The sequence below is a fragment of the Medicago truncatula genome, chromosome 3, assembly GCF_003473485.1.
Source record: "Medicago truncatula cultivar Jemalong A17 chromosome 3, MtrunA17r5.0-ANR, whole genome shotgun sequence".
Taxonomy (NCBI): Eukaryota; Viridiplantae; Streptophyta; class Magnoliopsida; order Fabales; family Fabaceae; genus Medicago; species Medicago truncatula.
Window position 1 is genome coordinate 28,078,281 of NC_053044.1, and position 22,113 is coordinate 28,100,393.

General features: G+C 33.7%; 2 protein-coding genes across 3 annotated transcripts; one reads left to right on the forward strand and one right to left on the reverse strand.

Annotated features, from left to right (window-relative positions):
* The first annotated feature begins 1,556 nt into the window (after positions 1–1,556).
* LOC25490768 (serine/arginine-rich splicing factor SR45a) lies at positions 1,557–4,320 on the forward strand. Its single transcript, XM_013604668.3, has 7 exons — positions 1,557–1,700; positions 2,185–2,207; positions 2,310–2,384; positions 2,528–2,636; positions 2,751–2,900; positions 3,368–3,431; positions 3,527–4,320. Exons 1-7 carry the CDS (start codon positions 1,698–1,700, stop codon positions 4,123–4,125), a joined length of 1,023 nt encoding a protein of 340 aa, XP_013460122.1. The 5' UTR covers positions 1,557–1,697; the 3' UTR covers positions 4,126–4,320.
* Positions 4,321–5,167: 847 nt separating this feature from the next.
* On the reverse strand, positions 5,168–12,788 carry LOC25490769 (alpha-glucan phosphorylase, H isozyme). 2 transcript variants are annotated; one of them, XM_024780219.2, is made up of 16 exons: positions 12,619–12,788; positions 11,940–12,168; positions 10,938–11,117; positions 10,559–10,735; positions 10,380–10,465; positions 10,069–10,258; positions 9,730–9,822; positions 9,398–9,576; positions 9,145–9,262; positions 8,925–9,053; positions 8,485–8,703; positions 8,194–8,397; positions 7,423–7,581; positions 6,976–7,239; positions 6,052–6,242; positions 5,168–5,583 (listed from the first exon to the last, which is right to left on the reverse strand). In XM_024780219.2, the coding sequence occupies exons 2-16, from the start codon at positions 12,144–12,146 to the stop codon at positions 5,457–5,459; spliced, it is 2,523 nt and encodes an 840-aa protein (XP_024635987.1). In that variant the 5' UTR covers positions 12,147–12,168; positions 12,619–12,788; the 3' UTR covers positions 5,168–5,456. The 2 variants fall into 2 exon arrangements, with proteins under 2 accessions (XP_024635987.1, XP_013460123.1); XM_013604669.3 differs by having other exon boundaries at positions 12,510–12,634.
* Between the last annotated feature and the right edge of the window lie 9,325 nt (positions 12,789–22,113).

Consider the following 22,113-nt stretch of genomic DNA (forward strand, 5'->3'; position numbering starts at 1 on the left):
TTGAACAATGTCAGCCAGGCACAGATCTAGAAATATTGTTAAGCAGGTGCAAAATCATATACTAATTTTTTTAATGAAATCATATACTATAATAATGTACATTAAAAAATCTACTCATAAATAAGTGATATTATTAACACTAAAAAAGCAGAGACTACAAAAATTATATCATTTTATATCCAAACAATTGAATATACTTTCAAAAAATTGAATATACTTAAGTATCTATGAAATGTATTTCTCTATTGACTTTATATTTTAAAACTATTGTTTATTTCATCATTTTGAGTATTGTCGAATATATTTGTCTATATACATCAACAATCAATTATTCAATAATATTATATTTCATATTTTTGCATATTAATTTCTTCTTTTAAAAAAAAATTTAGTAATATTTTGTGGGGGCAAAACTTATTTTTAATGGTAAAAAAGTAAAATTACTTAACAAATTTATGTAAAATTAATAGAACATGTGGGGTCAAGTGCCCCCAATTAGCTGAACGTGTATCCGTGCCTGATGTAAGTGCTCCATCTGGAGCATAGTTGCTTAACGACACTACCCAAGTTTCCCTATTTTTTGGCAAAGAACTCAAAAGTAACAATGATTATAATTTGGCATCGAACACTTCATGGCAACCAATTGGTTTAGCAAGTATTGAAAGTCACTCAAGTGCTTGGCAACCGATCTTCCCTCCTGATACTTTAAATTCACCAACTTTCTAATAGTGAAAGTTTTGTTTTGTGCGGTATTTCTTTGATATATATTTTCGATGTTCTTCCATGGAGTATGGGCATTCGTCTATGTGCCCCACATGGTGGAATACACTAAGATCCACCCACTGCCTAAGCAAACTAACAACCTTCCGACAAAACTTTTTTCCAGTCTTCATTCGTAATTTTATCTGGCTCCGTGTCTCCCTTTTCTGCAGGATCATATGTATCATTGCAGTAAAGTATATCCTCCGTTTTCGACTTCCAAATGAAGTAGTTTCTAGAAGTGAGTTTAATCATCGTACTAGTATTCTCCTCTATTTAAGGGAAATTGTTCCATTCTATACGATTAAATTTGCCACTGGACGTCCATAAAATGACCTCTTTAAATATGTACCATAAAAGGATATAACTGCCTTAAAGATCACCTTCAAATAGGTTTTTCAAACAATGAAGTTGATTTTCCAATCTTTCATTACGTGCTTAATCATAATAAGAACTGGAAATGTGCTAGAGAAATTTTCTCTAAATTTCTTGAGGGCTGGGGTTCAAGCTCCCAAACTTAGGTAAAACATATTCTCCTTGTTGCAACCACGTTGCAAATGCAAACTTTTCCTTGAAATATGCATATGCGATTTTATGTCGTAAAAATGTGGCTCCTTATGATTCAAACTTGATAAGACTTAAGACTACTCTTGAAGAATTGTGAGAATTGTGAGTAAATTTGAAATTGTCACCCACAAACTAATTTGGTACCCCCTAAAACTAATAGGGATAGGCCCAGGGCCCATAAAAATTGCATCGAACGTGTCCAATTCTGGTTGATTCTCCAGAAACTTCTCATAATCTCACACTTCACCCTTTATATAACCATCTTCATCCTTCCTACGCCATTTCTCTCTTATTTCCAACACACAATTTCGTTGATTCTCTCTCATTTCCATATTCGAAAAAAATCAAGTTCTCACCATTCACCTTCCACTATGGTAAGTTCCATTTTCTCTTTTTTTTTTTTTTTTTTTTTTTTTCTTACATTCTTATTATGTGTAATTGAATATCGAATCAATTATCTCTATGCATGTCTTTCAAATTTGTTAATTATATTCCTTTTACTGTATAATTTGATTTGATCGATAAGGTTTAGCTTTAGTGGATATTAGAAGTTAATTATTTGGGACTTGTTTTAGAATCTTCATTTGTTGTAAAATTTGGTCTTATTATTATGCACTATTCAAATTTAATTGGTTTCTTGCATGAGAAATGATATTTTTTTATCAAATTTTTTATGTCAAATACCCCATCCGTTGTTTTGATGTTATATTTTTTAAAGGTTATAAACATATACGGATATGATATTTTGATGTTCAAATAACACACTCTCGTATTATAATTCTTGTATCATAATTAACGATACATTCATATTTAGTGTAAAAGTACTAATTTAATTTTGTACTTTCTGATTTGTTGCAGACATCATATTCAAGGAGATCAAGGTTAGTTGCTTACTGAATGTTCAAATTTGCTATTTGAAATTTTGAATCCAAGTATCTTTCGTTTTTGCAATGTTGCTTATGCTGTTGATTTTCGTTTCACAGGTATTCCCCCTCTCCCTCGCCCTCGCCTTCTCCATACAGGCGATACAGTAGGTCTGTTTCCCGATCTCTTTCAAGGTAGGATTCTCGACCCCTCTATTTTTATTTGAGTTAACTTTTGGAGTTGATTTATATAGTTATGTGTGTTATTGCTTCTCTGTTGTATTTTTAATTATCTAATTATGCACTCATGTTGAAGTTGTTTTGTTATGGTGATTTAGGAGCGTAACACCAGATGTGGAAAATCCAGGAAACAATTTGTATGTGACAGGACTGTCTCCTAGGATCACCAAGAGGGAACTGGAGAAGCATTTTTCTGCTAAAGGAAAAGTATGCTCTTCATTGTCTTCTATTCTTCTATTCATTTAATGCTTGTTATTAGTCTTAACTGGCTTATTATTTGTTGAAATTTAAATATGTTGTACTCTTGAATTGCTTTTGTAGGTGGTAGATGTTCATCTGGTTGTTGATCCATGGACAAGGGAATCCCGTGGTTTTGGATTTGTGACAATGGATACTTTAGAAGAAGCTGATCGTTGTGTGAAGTATCTGAATCGCTCTGTACTTGAAGGTCGTGTTATTACGGTTGAGAAGGTACACTCAATCAACAATGTCTATTTTGGGGCTTTGATTTTTAGTTGTTTTGATTTTTGCTCGACTTCACTGCATTGATTATGCATGGATGATTTGCGTTTTATGTTCTTTATGAAATTTGAAAGATTTATGCTTCTTTCCATTTGAAGTTTCTGTGGCAGCAGGTTAGGGTGTGAAGCAGCCCTTCATCAAACTCTCAAATCACAACTAAACAAATCAAATACATCAACAAGCATCAGACCGTTGGGGTTGTATGCCCTGCATTTCCCTCTTTTATTTTTCTTGCATTTATAACTTGTTATATTCCCGTCATTTTTATAGCTATCAAGTCCCTTCTCTGACAAAGGGTTTATATATATTTTGGGCTAAATATTTTAATTTTTTGATTTTATATTGATGTTGTTGTTGCTTACATTCATGTGCATAGCAATACCTTATCCTCATGTTGTTATTTGCATTTACTGCAGGCTAGAAGACGACGTGGTCGAACCCCAACACCTGGGAAATATCTTGGTCTCAAAACTATTCGAGGTGTGTTTCATTATTCTTTCTTGTGACTTCATTTATGATTGTCCACCCTTTTTTTCTTTCAAATTTTCTAATCCATATCATTTTGTTAAATTCAGGACGGCGACGCTCTCCAAGCTACTCTCCTCGACGATCGCCTAGCTATTCTCCTTATAGAAGAAGCTACAATCGTTCACCTTATTCATCAGACCATAGTAGGAGTCGCTCTTACTCACCTGATTACAGGCGAAGGAGGTCTTACTCTCCTGACTACAGGCGAAGGAGGGCATACTCACCATACTACAGTCGACGCAGATCGTACTATCGTTATGACCGGCACAGATCATATTCTCGGTCTCGCTCTCCTTACAGCAGGTCTCCTGTCAGAATGCGTGATAGATCATACTCTCCCTATGGTTCCAGATATGAATCACCTGATGATAGCTACTGTGGAAGGTACCGTTACAGGTCGGTTTCTCGAAGTGTTTCACCAAGGCCAAGGAGGTCAAGGAGGAGCTACTCGCGAAGTGCATCTCCTGTTCGAAGTGTCTCCCCCAGGGCAAGAAAGAGATCAGGAAGGAGTCATTCAAGAATTTCTAGAAGGAGTGGCGGTTATTCCAAAGTTAAGCATTCTCGATCAAGAAGCTCAAGTGTGAGTGCGAGTTCAAGATCGTTTTCAAGGTCCAACACTCCTGGAACTACCTCTCCTTCAAACTGAACAACTAGTTTATCCTAGATTAGCTTTGATAATAGTCTTAATCAGCGTGGAAGCATATATAGATTCGTAGATGGAGTGTTTTAGTACTTTAGTTTTGTTCAGGACTTGTGTTGAGACACCTAATTGTTATGTTTTTTCTTTTGAAGGAGTGCACAGTGTTATGTTATATACCATGGTTATTTGATTTACTTTTTAGAGTATGTCTTTCGTTTATTGTTTTACCTTACTTTTAGATTTCGTTGATTAAGGTGCTCATTTTCAGTTTCATACTACTACTCCAATGTCTGAGATTTTGTGATAAAAAATCTAAACAATAATTCAAACTAGATTACTGCTATACCAAAGAAAACATGCTTAGAACTCCTTTATTTCAGGTCAGTTTGTAATTTCTTATTAGTGCACATAAAATCAAATATTACACCAACTCTATTCATAACTGGATCAAGTAAACAAGATAAAATAACACTCCAAACGCCATTTATATCAATATACTTCAACCCAGAGTTATCCATAACGTCAAATAACAACTCTAAATTACGTTGATAAAATAGAGACCAGCACCATGCATCCCGTTAACCCACTGAGAATTATAAGATTCATTTTGAGTCATCACCACTTTTAATTTCATAAATAAATTCTGCTACTTGTAACTCAAAATAAGCATTTCCTGTCTAAAATCCACCCTCCAAAATATTACAACGGATTTTAGTATGTCACAAAACAAACCAACCAGTAAAACGAATTCCGTAAAAAAAAAAATTAGTAAAATTAACCGAGTTAAAACCTTGAATTTCTTTATTTACTATCTCCGTGATATTAAGAATATTTTACAACCCCAAAAAACCAAATGAAAAAATAAAATAAAATATTAGACTCAAGCCCCAAGTAGTTTCAATAAATTTTTGTCCTTCTTAAATTTAACACGGAGAATTTACCATCCATTTCAGTCCCACAGGACTCGAAGGATTATTCTCTGCAGTTGCACGCAGATAATACCCGATTAACATCATTTTTTTTTTCCTTCATAAACATAGCATTAAACTTTTGGAAGGAAACAAATTTATTCCACTGAAACAGAATGAGACTAGTACATTACAAATACCAATTTGGAAGGCTAAGCAAATTTAGATAACAATAAAAAAACAGAAAATATGAAGTTACAATTTTCTTTTTCTTCATATGTATAGAAGAAGCAGATGCATCGAGAGAGAGGGAACTTATTATAATAATACAGTTGAAACCTGATTCAGCATACTACAAAGAAAGCTACGTTCTTTTTTTATTCATGACTATATACTTCTCATGAATGCAAGGGATGTATCCAGCTGAAATTATGGTACACGGCATTCTTCTATATTCCAAATTTCCTTAGCATACTGAGCAATTGTTCTGTCACTGCTGAACTTCCCACTCCCAGCAGTACTTAAGATGGACATCTTTAGCCACCTTTTCTTATCACTGCACCATGCAAAACATACCAAAAGAAATACATACACTTAGGTCAATTTTATGGCTGAAAAATGGAAACTGTTATGAAGAATTTGCTTCAGCAAAGTGACAGGTTGACCTGCTACTTTTGCAAAAATAGTTTGATTTAATTAGTGGATGAATGTTTGCTAATCATGATTTTAAATGAACTTGAATTTGTAAAATAGTTTGGAAATGATTTGCTTGGACATGTGATATAAAACTTGGTGTAAATTTCAATCTAATGCAAAAACTACTTTCTATTACTTCTAGTAAAATCCAGATAATCAATTATGATTCAATGTCACCATACATTTATAGTTTTAGTAAAATAATGCCTAATAGGTGATGAAATCAACTTTGACACTCTATGGTGAATGCAAATTCTAAACTGACTTTAACCATAATAAACAGCTAGGGGGAAACTAAAAGGAGAAAATGTGAGAGATTGAGTCTTACAGATATGCTTCATCTACTTTTTCCTGAGCATCCACGTAGCTTGGGAAGTCATAACCAACAAGAAAGTAATCACCACGACCATAACCAGAATTTCCTTCCAATGAATCAAGCAATGGGTTGTAGTCATAACTTCCAAACACCCCACTCCTAATAAACTTCTTTGCCTCTTCGAATCGAGGATCCGGTTTGAACTTCAAATCACAAAAAAGAAAAGGTTAACAGAACAATCATTAAGCAAATTATTAGGGCATATTTACTTCCTAAAAATATTTCAGATTTTATTTTCTAAAGTTTGTGCTCATTTTAAATTGCAAATCAGCAGATGGACGACTCATGTAGTGAACATCGTTATAGAAAGAAAATGGAAGGGAAGCTAGGAATAGTACATTTTCAGAAACAATGTAAACAATGGTTCGACATCTTCAAATGTAAAAACATCTTAAAATACTAGTTTCGTTTTAAAAAATTGTAAAAGATAATGGTGAAGAAATATTAGATCTATATTATTTTATGTTTATTAGTTGAAGTGAAAATGTAAAAAGGAAAATATGGGAATTAAACTGACCCTTAGAGCTTGTTTGGTTATTGAAAATGTTCTGTTTTTATTTTTAATTAAAAAGTATTATGGTTTTACCTGGGACTTTTAAAATTCTGTATTGGAAACCATCAAAATATATTCATTGTTTCCTATATTAAATTTTGAAAACAGGAAAAAAGTGACGTTTTTTTTGCAATGAAAAGCAAAAACAGAGAATAATTTTGCAGGCCAAACAGATCCTAAAGTTCATGGAACTTGGTGTACATCTCTATTAGCTTATTTTGAAAAAAATTCGCAGCTTTGAGCTTTCTAAAAGAGCTTTTGAAATTGAAATTAAAAAAAAAATATTTTCTGCATATGTACTTTGAATGAATGCAAGTACATACCAGTCCATTCTCCCTTTCCTTCCTCAGTCGAGGGACATCATCCGCTGTCGCACCAAAGAGGAAAAAATTCTCCTCACCGATCTCCTCCCTGATTTCCACATTAGCTCCATCTAAAGTACCTATAATAAGGCACCCATTCAAAGCAAATTTCATGTTGCTTGTGCCACTTGCTTCCATGCCTGCAGTACTAATATGTTGGGATAGCTCACTCCCCGGGATAAGCACCTCCGCCACCGATACATTGTAATTTGGCACAAACACAACCTAAAAAAGGTTTGAAAAAGTTTCATTACAATTCGTTCCTTAATAAACATATCATCACAATGATTGTATGTACCACCACCAGGTATGACAATTTACGAACAGGGCACTTTGTATCTAAATTTTTCAACTTTCTAACAGAAAATGCACTACTGGAATCTAGAAAGTTGTGCAAAATAAAGTTACCTTCAGGTAGCTATTGACCTCAGGATCACTGTTTACAACAGCACCAACATCATTAACCAGCTTGACTATCCGTTTAGCATTTGTGTAAGTCGCAAATGCCTTTCCTCCAATCATGACAGTGCGTGCAGTTGTACTTTTCCGTTCTTCAGGGCTCATCTCCTATATTGTTACAGTTACAGGGAAAATATTTAGTATAGTCATATTTTTCATATAATGCTGGGATCTTTTTGAAAAAGAGTCAAACAGTTTCTCTATAGATTAGGGTGCAGTCATGTAGTCATCTAGTGACTTTTGTCACCAAGTTAGTCTCTCAAATATTTAAGTGTCCCTAAATCAGTCCTTCAAAGTATTTTTCATCAAATTTATTTAGAGGAACTTAAATTAGTCTGTCAAAGATTAAAGTGTCCTATATAAGTCCTTCACAATATTTTTCACCAATTTTATTTAGAGGTACTAAGTAATGATACTGACACAAAGGGATGAATTTGGTGTCAATTTTGAGCTTTTGAGGGACTAATTTGGTGAAACATTATTTTAAGGATTGATATGGCAACTCTTCCATTTTCAATGGACTAACTTGGTGACAGGGATATTGAGAGAGCTAATGTGGCAACACTCAAATCTTTGATGGTCTAAATTTTTCTTAAAGTAGTAACATCTAGATCAAAGCAGATGAAATATTATCCTTTTTTCAAGGACGGAGTTATTATTAAATTTCAACAAAGAGATTTCAAAAATGTACTCTATCATTCAGTGGGCTGTTTCTCATACCTTCAACTTTTTATATCTATAGATCACATAAAGAATGTTTAGTAGCTGCCTCTTGTACTCGTGGATACGCTTGACTTGAATGTCAAATAGACTATCAGGGTCAATGCTTTCCCCTGTCACCTTCAGAACATACTGTGCCAAGCGCTGCTTATTAGCCATCTTTGCAGACGACCACTCTGCTTGCAGATCTTCATTGTCAGCAAACTGAAGGGAAAAAACACCAGTAATCGAATGTTAGAATGTTTCAATAATAGGAATCAGTTGCATGTAGAGAAGCATTCGGGTACTCACCTCTCGAAGACCTGTTAATAAGTCAAGATCGGTTACCCACTTATCAGTTTTTAACCACTTAGTGATTATTTGGCTTAGCTCAGGACTGCAAAAATTGATCCATCTTCGAGGTGTAATGCCATTAGTTTTATTTTGGAACTTTGTTGGCCATATTGAAACATAATTTGCAAATAATTCTGACTTCAATATATCACTGTGTAACTGGGCAACTCCATTTACCTATAGTAGACGGTCCAACATGAAGTAAATAAATTTCAACTGAAATCAATTTCACAGATAATATAAAGAGGGTTACAAAGAGAAAGAAAATCAACCATTAAAAAACTAGATGGTGTCAGTTACATTGAGCAATCAACCTTATAAGTGTATTTAGAGAAATTAGAGGACAGAAGACATCAATAGGGTAAGATGGATGAGATTTAAATAAGCGCATCACTTACAGTATGAGCAGAAACCACACACAAATTTGCCATCCGAACAACTGGCTTCTGGGGATTATTGTCCAAAATGCGCATGTTGGAAAGTTCACTCTCAAGGTCCAGTCGGGTTTTACTTATCATTGTAGTGAACTGCATACATTTTAAGATGTGCACAATGAACATGTCAAGCACACCTTTCACTGAGTTTGTTGAAGAGAAACAAGGTAAACAATCAACTTACTCTTTTGTCAATTTCTTCTATGATTTCCATGTGACGAGGAAGCAGTTTCCACATTACAGATTGAGACCATTTCTCCAGTGCTTCGGGGAGGACAGTGTGGTTAGTGTAAGCAATTGTCCTGGTTAAGACATAGCATCATATTTTAGCAATAAGGAATACAGTAATACGCTACAGAAAAGTAAACGAGTCTAGAAATAAAGAATATGGAAAACAACTTTTCCACACAACGCAATAAGTTCTGCAATTTACTGACTTTGATGTAACCTCCCATGCTTCATCCCATCCAAGCCCTTCTTCGTCCATAAGTAAACGCATCAACTCAGGTATTGAAAGGGTTGGGTGGGTATCATTCAATTGTATAGCAACCTTTGTCGGGAACTCGGACCAGTTCCAAGGTCCTTGCCTCCTCTCCTTGAATCGGGAAATGATGTCCTGTAATGGGTCGAAGATGAGAGCACAACATTCAGAATAATCTGTTAAGCAAAAGATATAACTATCCACGCTATTGAATCCAGAATACTTTCTTTGTTACATATAAAGAACACTTAAAATGAAAATGAAAATAATCAGATGAATTAAACTTACTTGGAGTGATGCACTGCAGAGAAAGTACTGCTGCTTCAGCCGTAAAAGTTTTCCACCTTCCGTGGCATCCCCAGGATACAAAACCGAACAAATCTACAAAACAATTTTTTTAATATGAAACTGCTTCATGGAACTTTATGTTTGATTCTTCTTTGGGATTTGTTCTGAATAATCATAATTGAGGATACAGCAAAATTCAATAGGGTTTGTTCTGAAATCTTATAATGGAGAAGACATGTTTATCTCTATGTATTTCATTTTAATAACTATAATAATAGCATGATCTTTGACAATAAACTGGTTATTCCTGAACAAGATTCAAAATTCATTGTTACAGACCTGTTGAGCTCGTGAGTGAAGCACTGAAGCAGATTCAAGTTGTCCATCATTGAATAAAAATAAATCAAAATCATCAGCGCAAGCTTTCGCTTCCCAGAGGCGAAGACTGATGGTATTCTTGGTTTGGTATCCAGGAATTGGCACATCATAAGCTAGTGCTTGCATAACTTCTCCGCCAATCCATTTTCGGCTGGCATACACACCAAACTATAATTACTTTTATATTGCTGGCTTTCACTATCATAGAAAAGCCATGTAGCAAAAAAGTGTAAAACTAATTTTCACGAGTAACTCATTACATTTACACTTACCTTCCATTAGGGTTAACCTCGACCTGGCCAAAGAATCTGATCGGGTACAAAACATCGTGCCTCACAATTTCCCAAGGGCTAAACTTCTGTTTGGTTTTCAGTTGATTATATGCATTAGTATACTATAAATATGTCATACACTTTCATGGATTCAAAAGAAAGAATGCTAGAAATCAAACCTCAAGCCAGTCCTCAGCAACTTCCTCCTGACCTTCTTTTGCGATTATCTGTTTAAATAGTCCGTACCGGTACCTCAAACCGTACCCCCAAGCAGGTAAATTAAGTGTTGCCATGGAATCCAGAAAGCAAGAAGCAAGCCGACCAAGACCACCATTTCCTAGTGCTGCATCCTTTTCCTGCAAAGATTCATGTTAAAAGGTTCAGTAATTGTGTTTTTATACGCTGGACATCAAAATCAACCATAGATATGAAGTGATTTGGATTTATAAAGGAAGCTTTCATTATGAGCGATGGAATTTGAATTTATTACTATTATTCTGATATACTCAGCCAGTACTAAAGAAGAGAGATCGAAGAACAATTGCAACTTCTTATTACCTGCTCAGTTATTTCTTCAAGTTTAAGTCCGAACTTGCGCAAAGCATCAGCATATGCATCTTGAATATTCAAATTTCCAATAGCATTGGTCAAAGCTCGACCTTGAAGGAACTCCATTGATAAGTAGTAAGTTTGCTTGGGATCAACTTTGTGAAAATGTAAGTATGTTTCATTCCATTGCTGAAATAATTATCAATGTAAAATAACAGCATTAGTCATATCCAAACAAACAATACAAGTATACTAACCTAGGACTTAAATCAAATGCGAGGAAAGAACACTACGTATACAAAATTTGAAAAACAATCTTATTGAATCAATGTATTACAATTTCATTACCCTTAGTTGATTATTAAAAAACGAATCACAACCTGCACAAATCCAAGTTAATGTGACTGAAGTTCAGTTTAACCCAGTTACAGAATTGAACCGTCACATAAAGAAGTAAAAAAGGAAAAAGGTTCACAATTTCACATGTGCACTACACTGACCCAGTCAAATTGTTTGTATGATAAAAAAATAAAAAAAAGAGTATTTAAAGTAACTTGATCCTCAATCAATTCAACTGCTATTGAGGGTCTGTTTGGATTTACTGATTTGAGTTTATCTACTGGCGTACTTGTGAGATCGTATGGAAACAATTTATGACATGTCATTAACTGTTTTCAGCTTATTCCCATAAGCTCTCCAGGATAGCTTATGAAAACAGCTTTTAGCTTATATGAATACAGTTTGACTTTATTTTATCTATTGTTATAGAAATAGCTTATAAGTTTTATGATAAGCACTTAATTAAGTTTTTTTATCAAAACATATCAGGTCAAAAACATCACCAGTGAACATTATAGCTATAACAATACCATGAAAGTGAAATTGATGCATATTCCTACAGCAAAAGTGCACTTCTATATGAATGAAACACCATTGACACACAAATGATTATTCAAAAATTAAAACACAAACATATAGATCCCAATTCCAAGTAAATGTATCATCATATACCTGAACGAGACGATCACGAACACTCTCAGCAGTTGCATAATAAGCTTGTTCAAGCTCAAACTTGAAAGGTGAAAAGTGAGGACTATACTGAGCATGGTAACTGATGTTAGAAGCAATCTCATCAGGTTTGTCAGCCAATGGATTTGCCACAGCTGGAACTTTAGCAGAAACTAAAGAACCACCATTAGTCTCTACTTTAGAACCCATTTTTCAAATCGTTATCTTTCTCCTATAACACAAAAACGAAAAATTAACACTGTCCCATTAATCAAATTGTCATAAAAATCTAAACTTTATTTAGTATACTTCAAAATGATCATGAAAACATGAACAAAAAGCAATCCAAGTAAGAGAAAAATGAAGAAAAAAAATTAACACTAGCCCATTAATCAAATTGTCATAAAAATACAAACTGTATATAGTATAATTCAAAATGATCATGAACAAAAACCAACCCAAGTGATAAAAATGAAAATTAACACTAGCCCATTAATCAAATTGACACAAAAATACACACTTTATATGGTATAGAAATAGAATGAATGAAAATGATGATGAACAAAAAGAGACCGAAATGAGAGAAAAGATGCAGTAGCAAGTTGAAGTTGAATAATTGAAGAAATGGCGAAGTAAGAGATTATTAAAAAAAGAAAAAGAGAATCTGGATTTGGAAGCATACGTGAAGATATTTGAAGGAATGTAGTTGTTTGGCCACGAAAGAGTATCAAAAGATATGATGCTAAATGATACCTCAACCTCAAGTGAGACTGAGACACATGAAGTGGACACAGAAAAAGAGAGGAAAACAATAAGACAGGTGTTTGTGGACTGTGAATGATGGAAAGAATTGGAGAAAATATCTCAGAAGATGAGATTTTTTTAGTAAGTATGATAAATATTCGATTTAAATTTGTTTTATATTGGCAATAGTTTTGTAAGCACACCTTGTACTAAGAAATTGCTATTGTTTTTGGTAATATAATTTCATTTTGACTTGTTGAAGAAAAAAAAATTTAAAGAATTTAATTTTGGTAAACCGAGTTATTGTAAGCAAATCAAGTTAAATGTATTATATTATAAAAAGCATTAAAAAAATCAACCAAAAAAATAGCATAATTTTTTTTTAAAAGTTTTTAATAATCGAACAAAGTTAAATTAAACGTATTTTAAAATCTATTCATGTGTAAGTAACATTTGATATATATAATTAATATTAAATTTAAAATCTAAATTGGAAACAGTTAATTTCGGACCAAGGTCATAATGGGTCAAAAATATTTAAAAAAAAACGAGGTAAACAAATATTAATTTAAAACTAAGTAAATAATCAATCAAAATGAAAGACAAAAATATGCACTTGTGAAGTTTAATGGTGTTGGTTTAGAACTAATGTGTTCATTCAAGGTCTCAACTTCGCTTTTCATCATTGACAATTTTAGTACTATAAGATACTTCATACATAATTTTGCTCTAGTTTCAAATGACCTCTGCAAATAGACGGTGATATCAAACCCTTCGAATCAATCGGTTTTTAAGTTAGATACAAAATTTTATAAAAATAAAAAAATAAAAGACCAAAATTGGTTAACATTTTGAAATATTAGTAAATGTGGTCATGTAGCTCTTTTATAAAAAAAAAAAAAAAAAAAAAAAAGAAGTTTACATTGTGCTTCAACTTCAGATATCAACGTGTAAGTAGGTACCCTCAGGTCACTATTACTCTGCATGTAAAATTCACCCAATTATTGAATATGAATGTGTTTGATCTACTACAACATAAAAGATAAAATATGACAATTTCAATTGTTAGGACATGACAATTTTAATATACTATGTTTAATTCTAAAGCTATTCTAGGACATGATAAATTGGGACAAATTGAAATGATAAAAAGTGAAATTCTTGTTTCCTACTTTTTTATCATTAAAAAGTCTTTTAAAATCTTAATTCAATACATCCCTTTAAATTACATTAGTTTTTTCTCAAATATAAGTTGTATAAAATATCAAAATAGCATTTTTTTTCAACAAACATAAAATTTGTCTTATTTCTTAAATTATGATGTTTTGTCTTATGCTGTTCTATTCAATAAATATTTTTTAGCGGATCAAATACATCATAAATAATTAATTTCGTATAATATAGATTAGATATATTTATTCAATGAATCTTAGGACCAAAGAAGTATTTAGTCAATTCTTTTCATTGAAGTTGAGAAAATAGTGAGAGAAGTGAACGTGAATGAAGGTGGGATCACATGAAACTGAAAGGGTTGGATTTGGATTTAGCGTTGGGATTGCAAAATATGGAGATAAAAGAACAGTAGTGTAGGATCCTAGTCCTAGATAGAAGATAGTTTTGGAACGGTGAGAAGGTGGACACGTGGTTGGTTCTATGGAGTCGGTAGCAATGGGAAGAAAATTTTTGTCCCGGTAAGCATAACTCAGTTGACAAGGACATGCATTGTTATATGTAGGGGTTGGGGTTCGAACCTCGGAAACCCCACTTAATAAAAAAAACGGCGAGATTGAGAAGGTGGGACAAGGAATCCATGCATCGGTGTGAACTACGTACTTTGACATGTTATTTAGCACAAAAATAGGAATGTTATTTTATTCATAAAGAGTTGAAAATTGTCTTCGCGTAAGTCCGTACATTCAACAAGGCTAAAATGTGTATTGCAACACTTTCCTACGGTAAAAAATAAAACATATTTCATTTCTAATAAAGTGGATGTTTTTTTTCCAATAAATAATGAAAAAAGGAGCATTACAAATGGATTGGACACAATTGAAGTTTGCTATGGATGGAAATGGATGGGGTGGCAACAATACACTTTGTGAGTACATCAATTATGAGGGGTTTTGCCAAATCAATAGGTTTGATTGATAGCATTCAATCAAGTAGTTCAATATTTCGAATATAAAAAAATTATTTAAGGTTTACTCTATCAAATACCCTAATAATGAAACAAAAGGATCCTAGAACTTGAAGTTGACTTTCGATTCGCAACATATATTTTGAAAATGCTAGACTTTTACAGGTTATGACCGTTCGCCTGAGTTTTTACCATTATGAGAGACCGAGCCCTCAATTTGCATATTTTTACAAGTTGTGCGAAACTATGATGAGACTTCAATCTAATCCCAAAAGTTTTGCTTTTTTCCAAACAAAAAAAAAAGTTGGGCAAAAGTCTTCGAAGATGAAGAAATCAATTCATATTACAAAGGTTTTCCTGTGTTTGAAAACTTAACCGAACTTCAACTGTGTTCGGTTCAAGAATGCATTCATGATTGGGACGAGGCAGTGAAAATGCTTTAGGATTGTCCCAAACTTCAAATTCTAAAAATTCAAAAGGTTTGTTTGTCACATGCATGTATAGTTACTAGATTTTACATGTTCTTCTCTTCATGTATTTTAACAAATCCTATTTTTTACTCAGTTTGACAAGCGAGGTGTTCAGCAACCATAGAGAACTGGGAATACCCATATCATGTGTCTAATGACTTTCCTCTCATCTAACAACATGTAAAATTATACACTATGAAGCTAATTTTCGATTGCATCATATCTTTTAAAGAATGCGAGACTTTTACAGGTTACGACCATTTGTCCTAATGTTTACAAATATCCAATACTGAGTCCCCAAGGTTTAGCAGATTTATCCTCTTGTCCAAGGATCTCAACCGCATGTAAGTTGTCAATCTCCGAATCTTATTAGCTGGTGTTTTCGTTAGTTTCCGTCTATTGGCAAGCTGTAAAGTGGATGGATTCAAAATGTTGGTCTCATTTATGAAAGATCTAAAGCTGAAACTAGTGGTATAGACTATAGAGGGTTTGTTTATGATGATTATGCAATTAATCTGGACAAAAGAAGATCTCAAACTAGTTGCATGTTCACTTTATATCGAAATGCGATTAGCTGGAAGTCTAACCTTTAGTCTATAGTGCTTTTGTCCACCACTGAAGCATAATATATAACTCGCACTGAAGCAATCATGGTAACTATATGGCTGAGATGAATCATTCATGAGCTCGAAGAGAAGGAAATCCGAACCACAATTTCATGTGATAGTCAAAGTTCAATTTGTAAAGGTTATGTCCTAGTAGTATATTACATAAGCTGATGTTTCCTTGCAATAAATGAATATGGTTTCTCACTCGTTAGCGAAGATGGGTCATATTTTTACCTCGTTGCAACCATATTTTTGATGCAGGGTCATATTTTTGTCCCAAAATATAAAATAAAATGCATATATTTCAACATGTAAGTTGATGTAGGGTCATCTTGTGACATGCCAATAGACTTGATTTAATAACATTGTTCCATCATAAATAAAAGTTAACATATGTCATTCCATTGTACTTGATGCAATGCCATTTTGTGACATGCCAATATAGTTAATTAGATAATCTATTAGAATTAATGTGATATTTTTGTATCAAGAATAACAATTCAAGACATAAAACTAACAGATCATGTGAGAAAGTAAGAGATCATTCAGTGTTATCTGACTCATTTTTTCATAAATTATCAAGTTTCATTTCTTCATTTTCTCCCTTTTGTTTCACAATCTCACCTCAGTTAGTACACCAAAACATACTTTACACACTCAACAATCAAAAATCTTGAGAATTTCAAAATGGAAGAGGGGAAAAAACTCATGATTTGTGAAATAAGCTATGTTTTGGCGATTGAACTTGAGGTATTTAAGTTGAAAATGATTTGTTATTTTGCTGTTTTGATTCATATCTTTGCTAGAACATGTTTTTCTTGCTCTCACTTTGGATTTCTTAAATGATAAGAAACTTTAATTGAGACGAAATCGATTTTCGGAAATAATTGGAAAATGGACTTTTTATGAACAAAGGTGAATACATGATTGGTCTACAGTTCTAATGGACTTAGATGAAGTGTAACACCCCGTTTTCCCAATATGAAAATTTCTTAAAACATTTATCAGAGTAAGCATCGTAAACAACGGGATATCACATAAAACGTAATCCAAAACAGTTAAATAATGATTTAACCAAATATCTTAAACATCGCAGCGGAAATTATGTCATAATCATAAAACGTTTTGGCACGCAGGCCTCATCATAAATCTTAAAAGAAATTAGTTCATAATCATAAACAGCATAAAAGTCACGTAATAGAATGAAGCATGCATAATCATAAAGCCCCATCCCGTTACGTATCAGAGCGACCTAGACGACACAGTGAAGGCAAGGCCACTCACGACGGAAACAGCACACTAAGCTCGATCACCTGCACGTTACCCACGGTCGAGTTAACATTCAAACAGAAGGGGTGAGATTTCATAACAGAATAACATTAATCAATGCAATTAAGAATCATAAGTTAACATCCTAATCAGTCTTGATCATAATCAATTTAAAACATAATCATCATTGTATCTTTAATAAGCATTTATCACATAATCACATAATTAATCATCTTCAACAATATAACGTTATCACGTAATCACATAATCAGTCATCATCAACATAGCATAATAGACATGACAATGTGACAATGCTCCTAGACTCCGTATATGCATGTGGTACCAATCGTCATCATAAGTATAAATATACTTTAATCGTGCGGAGGACAAAGCTCCTAATAATCGTGCGGAGGACAAAACTCCTAATAAAACGTGGTGAGGACTAAGCTCAATGATATGCTATGCATGGACTCTTAACAACAAAACATCGTAATCATCGTAATCATGTGCATTCAATAACTTGAAGCGAAACGTCATCATTTTCATTATATTCATAAATAAACATTGCATACTCAGTTAAACAACAACAGCAGCATAGTCAAGTCACATAACAGCAGGGAGATATCAATATATCAACAGCAATTCAATAAAATCATAATCATTTCATTATATCTCACATATTGCATAATACATTAATCATGCTCAATTAATATCAACATATCTTAATAGCTTTACAGACTGCATTAAACGTTATCATAAGGTTTCATTACCAGTTAGGGGTTCACTCTTGATCAAAAGGTGCGACACAGATCGCACAACCACTCAAACAGCTACATTCTGGACTTGCTCGCGAGGCGAGAGTTCTCACTCGCCATGGCGAGTACCACTCAGATTCCCAACTAATGTTGTTTTGGGTTCAATCCTGTCCTAAAATCATTCCTAATCATCTCCAGGTATGTTTAGGCACTTAAAGGCACTCAAGGTCCAACTAAAAAGTCGAAACTACAAAATATGACATGCACTCTGCCTAAGCTCGCGAGGCGAGGAAGGGTTGCTCGCCATGGCGAGTTGCACCAAACAACTCGCGAGGCGAAGGGAAAAGGCTCGCGTGGCGAGCGATGAACTTCATCACTCGCGAGGCGAGGATCATAGCTCGCCGTGGCGAGCGATGAATGTCACTACGGCCAGGCTTCCTAAAAACACAAAAATCCGTCGATTCACATGGTTCTAAGCTTGGTTTTGATTCCAGAATTCATCCTAAACATATTCTAAGGTTAAAGGACAGTTCTTTCATCAATCTAAACAAGTTTTACCGTTTATTCTCAAATTTTAGGGTTTTGACCTAATTCCAAAACTTCTCTAAATCAATCCTAACTTTGTCAACTAATCATCAGAATTACAGAGATTAATGTTACTGAGTTATTAGTCCCACCCTTACCTGGTTATGAAGAAATCGCAGCCCTCTTTGGTCTCTTGCTCCTCTCTAAGCTTTTTCTCCCTTTCTCCAAAAGTTTTCACGTACAAAGTGTTTTTTCTAAACCCAGGTCTATTCTTTTATATCTCTCCTTAATAACTTATCTTATTTCACTTTCTCCCCCAAAACTATCTAAAATATCAAAACAGCCCTCAACTAAATATTTTTCAAATCTTTATTTTATTTAACAATAAAATAAATTCCTTAATCTTATCAAATCCTCCAAAACTCATAACTTATCACGTCATCAATCAAATCATCAAAATCACCACAAATCATCAAAACATCAAAATCATGCATATATTATATAATTATAATATAATTGCCTAAACTCGATTAAATAACCATTAAACGAAAGTGGGCGTTACATGAAGCATGTAGGGTTGGTGCATAGTCATGATTATATGAAACTTGTTTTTTGGTAAAATGGTGGAATAACCGAAACTTAGAATTTTCTCAAATGAACTTGGGTGAAACTTTGAACTAAGACTTGATAGTTTGTAAGTGGACTATGTTCATGATTATATGATTGATTAGGATTGAATTGTAGGTTTTCATACTTGAATGAAATGTCTTGTTTTGAAAAATGTCAAAAGATCATTTTTGTAAAATGATACGACTTGGCGTGATTTTGTGATTTCTTGGAATTGACCGAGGATACTCATGTGCCTAAGCTACTATGAACATATGTGAGTAGTGCATGTGTTTTGTTGAGGCAATTGAACATGTTTGCTTAGTTTTGGTTAAATTACTAAAATTGTTTTAAAGTTGTGAATTATAGACGGACTTTGTCGAATTGTATCCTAATGGTGTAATAACTTGTGAATGACTTTGTAATCATGTTTATGTGATTAAAGTATAATGAAATGAGGGCGAGTCGATGTTTGTTGTGTTGAATTCCTTAATGTTGATTTTCTTTGGAAGTGTTTACTATTAATGATTATGCTAATGATAAATTGATAGTGATGATGTTGTCGATGTTGTTGATGTTGATTACTGAACATGCTAAATGTGGATGGTTGATGGTGAGTTTATACATGCTAATTGGATGTGATTGATGATGAATGCATGTATATACATATAACCGTTGAATTGTTGTGAACATATGCATGGTCGATTGAGTCATATGTTCATGCATCATATGCCGTGTTGGGTGTTATATCCATATTGTCGTTGACCAAATACTTGTATCCATATAGCTGTTGATTATAGCCGTTGACAATGATATTTTTGTTGCATCATGAGGTGACGACCTTGGAGAAGAATGGTACCACATGGATGTAGGAGTCGTGTCTAGGCGCATAACATAATTTGACATGAGTCCTAATTGCTTATGTGTTTGGTGGATGTTGTGAATGGTGAATTATCTGATTTAGTTGAAGATATGCATAAATATTTATGTGCATTGGTGAACTTGGTGAATTGTGTACTTGATGATGTTTTGTTATACTTGTACACTTGGTGATTTTAAACAATGATGTTTATTTTTGTGAAATGATGAAGTTTGAATTATATGTATATGATTGGGTGATCTTTTTGGTGACGATAATTTCCTTGTTTGTAACTTTGAAATGATGAATTGTATTTGTTGAGTTAATTATGCTAAATGAGGAATGAGGTGAGTAACTCTTATATTGATTGATGTTGTTAAGTGATGAATCTTGATGATGATTTAAGATATAAATATGCTTGATGTGTTATGATAGAAGTATGATAACATGATTGATGTTGAACCAGGGGTAAGATATATGCGATGGTAGTATTTTATGAATGTTGAGTATGTATATGTGTTATGCGTGAATCCTTGAATGCTTATGCTTGATTATGATGATGTGAAGCTAACCTCAGTGGTCGTTCGGTTGACCGCCTACCTATTTGTATGAATGGGTAGACGACGTGCATGAATAGTTTGTTGCTTGCTTGGTGAGTGCTTGAGGATAGCGGGAGCTACCTCCGTTATCTGTTTTTGGAGTCTTAGTATAGGGCTCTAATTTAGGTTGTCGGTCTTTTCTTTTATTCTGGTGTTGATTATGTTGTTGAGATTTTACTCTCATGTTGAGATTGGAGATTTATTGATGTATGTATAATGCTTATGACATGGCTATTTGGAGATGTAAGCTATTTATCCACTGCGACATTTTTTAGAAAAATTTTAGTATGCATGTTTTGAGAACTTTTGAAGACATGACGACGTATATTTCTTAAATATTTGTATTATTCGCGTGTTTTATCGCTTTAATAGAAGCATGGCGTTACATGGAGCATGCAATGGAGATTCTTGAGGTGGTTTCAAATCCACTATTTTTTAGCATTTTGGAGGGCCTCTGGTCCGATTATACCGTGTTTGACCAGGTGCCGACTCCACGGAGGTGGAGTAGGAGTCCGTGGGAGCAACATTAAAGTCTTATTTTATGATTTTTTTTATATTTGTAGTATTTTTATGAATTTAATTTTACATTTACATTTATTTTATGTTTTATGTTTAAACTTTTTTTTGTCTAGTCGCTAAAATGGGTTAAATGTTAAGTTTAAAATAATAACTTATTCTACCAAGAGTTTAAAAAAACTCATTGGTGGATGTGTTTTGTTTTGAAGAGGAATGAAGGAAGAATAGGGGTGGAGCTTTGAGTTTTCTTCCTCTCTCACGTGTTTTTTTTTTTTAAAAGGGTGTGTCACGTGGGACACGGTAACAAAGGAAATAAAAAGCAAGACTTTGTGATTATTTTATGTTTTTTAGTAAAGATTTGAGTTGTTGAGTTTTCCATAACATCACCCAACACTTTTTTTCTTTCAACTTTTCTTCAGCCCACACAGCCGTTTATCAACTCTTCTTATCTTTTTTCCATTTATACAAGGTTACATGCTGATTCTATCTTAACATTCATTTTATGTGTAACAACGATAACAAAGGGGAAAAAAAGGCAAGACTCATATTTTTTTTCATAAAATTGTTAAAATATAAATTGTAATGATGTTGAGATTTTTTAGTAAAGACGTAAATATGGTTGTGATGTTGATACTGTTGATGTGATGTTGAGATTTTTTTAGTAAAGATGTTTTCAGCTTACCTTTGATAATGGCATACCATCATTGGCATACCGTCATTGGACCGATCAAGATCATGAGCTCGTACGAATACTCTATGTACAACATCGCGGTAACTTTAAAGTGATGAGACTACATATGCCACACCATCTTACCCCTGTTGTCTTTGAATAGAGGTGGGAACATTTGATGGCATTAAATGCTAGAAACGCGTATCAAGTCCATTGGCCGCAGATGCCGATTCAAAATCAGCAACAACAACAACCCCTCCAACTCCAGCTCTGCCCACAACATCCACAACTTCGCCCACAACAACCCCCCACATGCCCAAGCCCAAGTCCAAGCACAGTTTATGGCATACATCCAAGCCCAAGGGTAGCTTAATTAAAATCAACAAAACATAGGTTCAGAGAGATAATACCCATTTGTT